The 9,435-nt window shown below is 48.2% G+C and overlaps 1 protein-coding gene across 1 annotated transcript in view; it reads right to left on the bottom strand.

Annotated features, from left to right (window-relative positions):
- LOC124017684 (threonylcarbamoyladenosine tRNA methylthiotransferase-like) overlaps positions 1-5,188 on the bottom strand; it is a 33,669-nt gene extending 28,481 nt beyond the window's left edge. The window contains exons 1-2 of the mRNA XM_046332949.1: positions 5,168-5,188; positions 1,780-1,944 (exon numbers count right to left, since the gene is read on the bottom strand). Of these exons, the coding sequence (XP_046188905.1) occupies positions 1,780-1,944; positions 5,168-5,188 (186 nt within the window). The remainder of the gene's footprint in view (positions 1-1,779; positions 1,945-5,167) is intronic.
- Positions 5,189-9,435: the final 4,247 nt, after the last annotated feature.

Here is a 9,435-nt window from a genome sequence, read left to right as displayed (position 1 = left end):
AGAAGGTTAATTCCTCGAGACATCGAGACCGCTTCCAGTGTTTCGTTTCCTTTGCTTCCTGGTATCGTGACAACACTAATTCAGGTAGTTACTGCCTTCACACTGACTGAATGAACGGTAGACCTTCTCCTCTGTTCATAACGACCTTTTCTGTTAATGTCATTCTTGTATGAACGTATTGCCTTTATTCAACCTGGTAAGCCAATGGGAAGACGTGCCTTTTGACGACCTGAGATCGCCCTACCAGCGGCCTACCAGCTTCCTGCTGAAAAGAAACTACTTGAACCTCAAGCTGAATTCAACAGGGCCATTGATGTGACAAGGCATTAAGTAGGAAAGACTTCACACGGTGTTCAGGCGGATTGACGCAGTGAATGAAATGTCATTTCCAAGCCTCGACTAATAGCAATAACAGTCATGTAGTTACGGCTTCCAATCATTTCAAATCACCTTGCACTTTGGTTCCCGGGAAGAAAAGGCAGCTCAGAGTGGAGGAATTTGGAGTAAACCTGCCAGCCTCAAGTGTGATGGCTGCCCAAACCTGCCAGCCTCAGAGTGTGATGGTAAACCCTGCCAGCCTCAGAGTGTGATGGCTGCCCTTGAAGTAAACCCTGCCAGCCTCAGAGTGTGATGGCTGCCCTTGAAGTAAACCCTGCCAGCCTCAGAGTGTGATGGCTGCCCTTGAAGTAACCCTGCCAGCCTCAGAGTGTGATGGCTGCCCTTGAAGTAAACCCTGCCAGCCTCAGAGTGTGATGGCTGCCCTTGAAGTAAACCCTGCCAGCCTCAGAGTGTGATGGCTGCCCTGAAAAACCCTGCCAGCCTCTGGCTTTGAATAACCCTGCCAGCCTCAGAGTGTGATGGCTGCCCAATAAACCCTGCCAGCCTCAGAGTGTGATGGAAAAACCCTGCCAGCCCAGAGTGTGACGGCTGCCCTTGAAGTAACCCTGCCAGCCTCAGAGTGTGATGGCTGCCCAGTAACCCTGCCAGCCTCAGAGTGTGACGGCTGCCCTTGTAAACCCTGCCAGCCTCAAACCCTTTAACCCTGCCAGCCTCAGAGTGTGAATGGCCCCAGTAAAGTAAACTGCCCTTTAAACCCTGCCAGCCTTAAATTTAAAAGACTCTTTTATTTCACGCAGAACAACAATAAAAACAACAAATCCATTATGGGAAAAAAATAACCATTTAGCTGTAGGTCTGTTCCATTGTTAACTTTTGCCATAGATATTCTCCTGTATGAGAGAGCTACCACTCAACTCCAGCCACTTTAATAATGGGAATGGATGGGAAATGATGTCAAATATATCACTAGCCACTTTAAACAATGCTACCTAATATAATGTTACTTACCCTACATTATTCATCTCATATGAATATGTATATACTGTACTCGATACCATCTACTGCATCTTTATGTAGTACATGTATCAGTAGCCACTTTAACTATGCCACTTTGTTTACATACTCATCTCATATGTATATACTGTACTCGATACCATCTACTGTATGCTGCTCTGTACCATCACTCATTCATATATCCTTATGTACATGTTCCTTATCCCCTTACACTGTGTATAAGACAGTAGTTTTGGAATTGTTAGTTAGATTACTTGTTGGTTATCACTGCATTGTCGGAACTAGAAGCACAAGCATTTCGCTACACTCGCATTAACATCTGCTAACCATGTGTATGTGACAAATAAAATGTGATTTGATTTTGATTTGTAGCTCTAATAGGAGTTGACAGAGGAGACACAAACACAGTCGTACTGAATAGGTTACCTGACTGAACCCAGACACCTCCCCCTGCTGCAGCGGCTCGGTGATGGAGGGAGTGAACACTACGGAACCGTCCAGTGGTCTTCCCTTCAGGAAGTGCTTGCCAGCCTCGAAGATCTCCACCTCAATCATCTTCCCCTTGAACTCTGACCTCTTGGGCACCAGCACCTGACACAGGAAATATGAAATGGGAGGGTGGGGGGGTGGTGGGGGGTTAGAGGTCAATGTGTGAAATACATTGAACATTGGATAAACTGTTGTCAGAGAAGCATGGTGTAAAAACAGGTGATTGATCACCACCCGCTCAGTGTTGTAACGGTGCACCTGGACACTACTGGAGGTTTCTTAAAGTCACGTGGACCAGTTTAAGAGGATTCAAATGTCCTGGTGGTGGTGGATGCCAAGGAGACATGGGGAGACAGGTAGCCTAGTGGTTAAAGTGTAGAGGTGGCAGGGTTGCCTAGTGGTTAGAGTGTAGGGACGGCAGGTAGCCTAGTGGTTAGAGTGTAGGGGAGACAGGTAGCCTAGTGGTTAGAGTGTAGGGACGGCAGGTAGCCTAGTGGTTAGAGTGTAGGGACGGCAGGTAGCCCAGTGGTTAGAGTGTAGGGACGTCAGGTAGCCTAGTGGTTAGAGTGTAGGGACGGCAGGTAGCCTAGTGGTTAGAGTGTAGGGGCGTCAGGTAGCCTAGTGGTTAGAGTGTAGGGACGTCAGGTAGCCTAGTGGTTAGAGTGTAGGGACGGCAGGTAGCCTAGTGGTTAGAGTGTAGGGGACGTCAGGTAGCTAGTGGTTAGTGGCAGGTAGCCTAGTGGTTAGAGCGTTCAGGTGTAGGGACGGCAGGTAGCCTAGTGGTTAGAGTGTTGGACTAGTAACCGAAAGGTTGTAAGATCGAATACCCGAGCTGACAAGGTAAGAACAATCTGTCGTTCTGCCCCTGAACAAGGCAGTTAACCCACTGTTCCCCTGAACAAGGCAGTTAACCCACTGTTCCCCTGAACAAGGCAGTTAACCCACTGTTCCCCTGAACAAGGAAGTTAACCCACTGTTCCCCTGAACAAGGCAGTTAACCCACTGTTCCCTTGACCAAGGCAGTTAACCCACTGTTCTCCTGAACAAGGCAGTTAACCCACTGTTCCCCTGACCAAGGCAGTTAACCCACTGTTCCCCTGACCAAGGCAGTTAACCCACTGTTCCCCTGACCAAGGCAGTTAACCCACTGTTCCCCTGACCAAGGCAGTTAACCCACTGTTCCCTTGACCAAGGCAGTTAACCCACTGTTCCTCTGAACAAGGCAGTTAACCCACTGTTCCCTTGACCAAGGCAGTTAACCCACTGTTCCTCTGACCAAGGCTAGTTAACCCACTGTTCCCCTGAACAAGGCAGTTAACCCACTGTTCCCGTGACCAAGGCAGTTAATCCACTGTTCCTGTGACCAAGGCAGTTAACCCACTGTTCCACCAGTAGGCCGTCATTGTAAATAAGAATTTGTTCTTAACTGACTTAGTTAAATAAAGGTTAAATAAAATAATGCCAGTGAAGCCAGTAAAAGGTTTAGAGATGTCCTCCTCCAGTCCCAGCCAATGGGAGTACAGTACAGCAGGGGATGTGTCACAGCCAATGGGAGTACAGTACAGCAGGGGATGTCCCAGCCAATGGGAGTACAGTACAGCAGGGGATGTGTCCCAGCCAATGGGAGTACAGTACAGCAGGGGATGTGTCCCAGCCAATGGGAGTACAGTACAGCAGGGGATGTGTCCCAGCCAATGGGAGTACAGTACAGCAGGGGATGTGTCACAGCCAATGGGAGTACAGTACAGCAGGGGATGTGTCCCAGCCAATGGGAGTACAGTACAGCAGGGGATGTGTCCCAGCCAATGGGAGTACAGTACAGCAGGGGATGTGTCTTCCTCCAGTCCCAGCCAATGGGAGTACAGTACAGCAGGGGATGTGTCCCAGCCAATGGGAGTACAGTACAGCAGGGGATGTATTTTTAAACTCCACATCAGTGTGCACAGCTTGCTCCTAGCAGCCCCTGGAGTATGGGAACGGGGCTTAGTGTTCCAGCTCGGAACGCTGTGGCATTCCCAGTATTCCCAAGACAGATATAACCCCCGTTCCTTCAAACACATTCCTCCACTGCTCCCTGAGATTACTCACTTATATATGCATCAGGTCCTGTAGAGAAGTTGGATCCAACCTCCACACTATTGGATTTAAAGATGGTTGTGCAGAGGAGATTAATCTACAGGGGTTTGGGATTGTAGCGGCCTTCATTATGTTGTGGTTGGTTGGTAGTGTTGGTATTAGCCTGGCATTTAAACTGATTAGCCAGGCATTTAAACCCCCTTTCCCCATCAACCCCCCCCCCTTCCACAGCCCCCCTTCAACTATCAACAGCATTCCATCCATGGGGGAAGGGGGGCTGTTGATGGGGGGGGCTGTTGATGGGAGGAGGGGAGGGGGCTGTTGATGGGGGGCTGTTGATGGGAGGAGGCTGTTGATGGGGGGGCTGTTGATGGGAGGGGCTGTTGATGGGGGGGCTGTTGGTGGGAGGAAGGGGAGGTGGCTGTTGATGGGAGGAAGGGGGAGGTGGCTGTTGATGGGAGGAGGGGAGGAGGGGGCTGTTGATGGGGGGGGCTGTTGATGGGAGGAAGGGGGAGGTGGCTGTTGATGGGAGGAGGGGAGGGGGCTGTTGATGGGGGGGCTGTTGATGGGAGGAGGGGAGGGGGCTGTTGATGGGAGGAAGGGGGAGGTGGCTGTTGATGGGAGGAGGGGAGGGGGCTGTTAATGGGAGGAAGGGAGGGGGCTGTTGATGGGAGGAGGGGGCTGTTGATGGGAGGAGGGGCTGTTGATGGGAGGAAGGGAGGGGGCTGTTGATGGGAGGAGGGTGGAGGTGGGGAAATGACAGGCAGAAGGCCTGGCTTAGTGAGGAGATGTCTGAAAGGCCCTATTATGTTCCATCAAAACTCTATACTATAGAGAATATCTTTGGATCTGACAATTACTTTTTCAATTAACTGGAAAATAAATGTGTTTCCCCTCAACGCTGCTGCCCCTAATTGTCTTATTCTTTCTGTGGCTCTAAATTAAAATTCTTAAGTGTGACAATTGTTTTTTTCATCCAATTATGTAAAGCGCTCAAGGTCAAACGTTGGCATGTTCTGAGAGAGACGAGCTTTTTCACATCTCAACTGAAGAGAAAACAGGCGGTTGGGGTGCTAGACAACGAGAACAATTCTTCAGTAGTTTCCTTTAGAAATATCTGTATACCATGTACATTGAGGAGCCACTCATGACAGAATCCTCATATCTATATGATTTAGTGTGAGGTACTGTTGGGACCTGTTCCCAGTGGACAGCGTTGTAGTTAACTCCAGTTTATAGACATCCTTACCACGTAGTACTGCTCTCTCATGCCTGTTCAAAGGGTGTCTGGAAAAAGATCCTTCCTTCCACACGGGTTATGTAAAGGATGTACAGTTTACTCAGAAAGTATTCAGACCCCTTGACTTTGTCGCGTTACAGCCTTTTTCTAAAATGAATAAAATAAAAAATGAATCTACAACAGTACCCCATAATGACATCCCAATACCCCATAATGACATCCCAATACCCCATAATGACATCACAATACCACATAATGACATCACAATACCCCATAATGACATCACAATACCCCATAATGACATCAGAATACCCCATAATGACATCACAATACCCCTTAATGACATCACAATACCCCATAGTGACATCACAGTACCCCATAATGACATCACAATACCCCTTAATGACATCACAATACCCCATAATGATGAAGCGAAAAAATATATTTTTTGCAAAGGTATTACAAATAAAAAAACAGAATTAGATTTAAATAAGTATTCAGACCCTTTGCTATAAGACTCGAAATTGAACTCAAGTGCATCCTGTTTCCATTGATCATCCTTGAGATGTTTCTACAACTTGATTGGAGTCCACCTGTGGTAAAATCAATTGATTGGACATGATGTGGAAAGGCACACACCTGTCTATATAAGGTCCCACAGTTGACAGTGCTTGTCAGAGCCAAAACCAAGCCATGAGGTCGAAGGAATTGTCCGTAGCAATCGGGGGAGAAGGGTCTTGGTCAGGGAGGTGACCAAAAACCCGATGGTCACTCTGACAGAGCACTAAAGTTCTTCTGTGGAGATGGGAGAACCTTCCAGAAGGACAACGATCTCTGCAGCACTCCACCAATCAGGCATTTATGGTAGAGAGGCCAGACGGAAGCCACTCCTCAGTAAAAGGCACATGACAGCCCGCTTGGAGTTTGCCAAAAGGCACCTAAAGGCTCTCAGACCGTGAGAAACAAGATTCTCTGGTCTGATGAAACCAAGATTGAAATCTTCGGCCTGAATGCCAAGCGTCACGCCTGGAGGAAACCTGGCACCATCCCTACGGTGAGGCATGGTGGTGGCAGCATCAGGCTGTGGGGATGTTTTTCAGCGGCAGGGACTGGGAGACTAGTCAGGATCCAGGGAAAGATGAACAGAGCAAAGTACAGAGAGATCCTTGATGAAAACCTGCTCCAGAGCACTCAGGACCTCAGACTGGGGTGAAGGTTCACCTTCCAACAGGACAAGGACCCTAAGCAGACAGCAAATACAATGTAGGAGTGGCTTCGGGACAAGTCTCTGAAAGTCCTTGAGTGGCCCAGATAGATTCCCGGACTTGAATCCGATCGAACATCTCTGGAGAGACCTGAGAATAGCTGTGCAGCGACACTCCCCATCCAACCTGACAGAGCCTGAGAGGATCTGCAGAGAAGAATGGGAGAAACTCCCCAAATACAGGTGTGCCGAGCTTGTAGCGTCATACCCAAGAAGACTTGAGGCTGTAATCACTGCCAAAGGTGCTTCAACAAAGTACTGAGTAAAGGGTCTGAATACTTATGGAAATGTTATATTTCAGTTTTTTAAATTTGTAATATATTTGCACAAATAAAATAAAAACATTTTTGCTTTGTCATTATGGGGTATTGTGTGTAGATTATTTTGTGTTGCTAAAAACTATTCAATTTCAGAATATGGTTGTAACTTAACAAAATATGGAAAAAGTCAAGGGGCCTGAATACTTTCCGAATGCTCTGTATGCCTCTGCATCAGTCTTCTATCAGATGAGACCAGGTGATAGGGCTGGTGACCAGGTGAGTCTATATGATAGGGCTGGTGACCAGGTGAGTCTATATGATAGGGCTGGTGACCAGGAGAGTCTATATGATAGGGCTGGTGACCAGGTGAGTCTATATGATAGGGCTGGTGACCAGGTGAGTCTATATGATAGGGCTGGTGACCAGGAGAGTCTATATGATAGGGCTGGTGACCAGGTGAGTCTATATGATAGGGCTGGTGACCAGGTGAGTCTATATGATAGGGCTGGTGACCAGGTGAGTCTATATGATAGGGCTGGTGACCAGGTGAGTCTATATGATAGGGCTGGTGACCAGGTGAGTCTATATGATAGGGCTGGTGACCAGGTGAGTCTATATGATAGGGCTGGTGACCAGGTGAGTCTATATGATAGGGCTGGTGACCAGGTGAGTCTATATAATAGGGCTGGTGACCAGGTGAGTCTATAAATAGGGCTGGTGACCAGGTGAGTCTATATGATAGGGCTGGTGACCAGGTGAGTCTATATGATAGGGCTGGTGACCAGGTGAGTCTATATGATAGGGCTGGTGACCAGGTGAGTCTATATAATAGGGCTGGTGACCAGGTGAGTCTAGGGCTGGTGACCAGGTGAGTCTATATGATAGGGCTGGTGACCAGGTGAGTCTATATAATAGGGCTGGTGACCAGGTGAGTCTATATAATAGGGCTGGTGACCAGGTGAGTCTATATGATAGGGCTGGTGACCAGGTGAGTCTATATAATAGGGCTGGTGACCAGGTGAGTCTATATAATAGGGCTGGTGACCAGGTGAGTCTATATAATAGGGCTGGTGACCAGGAGAGTCTATATGATAGGGCTGGTGACCAGGTGAGTCTATATAAATAGGGCTGGTGACCAGGTGAGTCTATATAATAGGGCTGGTGACCAGGTGAGTCTATATGATAGGGCTGGTGACCAGGTGAGTCTATATGATAGGGCTGGTGACCAGGTGAGTCTATATAATAGGGCTGGTGACCAATAGGGCTGGTGACCAGGTGAGTCTATATAATAGGGCTGGTGACCAGGTGAGTCTATATAATAGGGCTGGTGACCAGGTGAGTCTATATAAAAGGGCTGGTGACCAGGTGAGTCTATATGATAGGGCTGGTGACCAGGTGAGTCTATATAATAGGGCTGGTGACCAGGTGAGTCTATATAATAGGGCTGGTGACCAGGTGAGTCTATATAATAGGGCTGGTGACCAGGTGAGTCTATATAAAAGGGCTGGTGACCAGGTGAGTCTATATAATAGGGCTGGTGACCAGGAGAGTCTATATGATAGGGCTGGTGACCAGGTGAGTCTATATAATAGGGCTGGTGACCAGGTGAGTCTATATAATAGGGCTGGTGACCAGGTGAGTCTATATAATAGGGCTGGTGACCAGGTGAGTCTATATAATAGGGCTGGTGACCAGGTGAGTCTATATGATAGGGCTGGTGACCAGGTGAGTCTATATAATAGGGCTGGTGACCAGGTGAGTCTATATAATAGGGCTGGTGACCAGGTGAGTCTATATAATAGGGCTGGTGACCAGGTGAGTCTATATGATAGGGCTGGTGACCAGGTGAGTCTATATGATATGGCTGGTGACCAGGTGAGTCTATATGATAGGGCTGGTGACCAGGTGAGTCTATATGATAGGGCTGGTAACCAGGTGAGTCTATATGATAGGGCTGGTGACCAGGTGAGTCTATATAATAGGGCTGGTGACCAGGTGAGTCTATATAATAGGGCTGGTGACCAGGTGAGTCTATATGATAGGATTGGACAGAGAGGATGGTGTGTGTGGACTAGGTGGTCGAAGGCAGCCCTTTACCAGTTGATTAAATGATGAAAAAGCTTGTTAAGGCCTGACACGAGGATCCCGTCTATTCAAACACACCAGAACACAATCTCACATAGAGACACACTCTGTGTCAGCGTAAGGTGATGACTAAAATGTCTTATTAGGATAGAGACAGTGGCTAACAGGGAAAACAGTGCTCTGCTATGGAAGATTAAACAGTAGCCTATAACACTGTAGATGAGCAGCAGTCGCTTGGGTCTGATAACAAACCGATCCATGTTAGATCACTGTGTCCCCGGCCCCCCTGATCTGCAGAGGGCTGTGTGTTCAGAGTAGCTGGCCATGTCTCCTTTAGTTTAGGGATCATAGCAGATGTCCCCCTCCCACCAACAGAATATCACACACACACACATGGAGGCACACACTCCTCTCTCTCTACACTCTCTCCTCTCTCTCCTCTCACACTCCTCTCTCTCCTCTCACTCCTCTCACACTACACTCTCTCCTCACACACTCCTCTCTCTCTACACTCTCTCCTCTCACTCGTCTCACACTCCTCTCTCTCCTCACACACTCCTCTCTCTCTACACTCTCTCCTCTCACTCGTCTCACACTCCTCTCTCTCTACACTCTCTCCTCTCACTCGTCTCACACTCCTCTCTCTCTCCTCTCTCTCCTCTCACACT

This window comes from Oncorhynchus gorbuscha, unplaced genomic scaffold (genome assembly GCF_021184085.1).
Source record: "Oncorhynchus gorbuscha isolate QuinsamMale2020 ecotype Even-year unplaced genomic scaffold, OgorEven_v1.0 Un_scaffold_308, whole genome shotgun sequence".
Classification (NCBI taxonomy): domain Eukaryota; kingdom Metazoa; phylum Chordata; class Actinopteri; order Salmoniformes; family Salmonidae; genus Oncorhynchus; species Oncorhynchus gorbuscha.
This window is presented reverse-complemented; position numbering and strand designations above follow the sequence as displayed.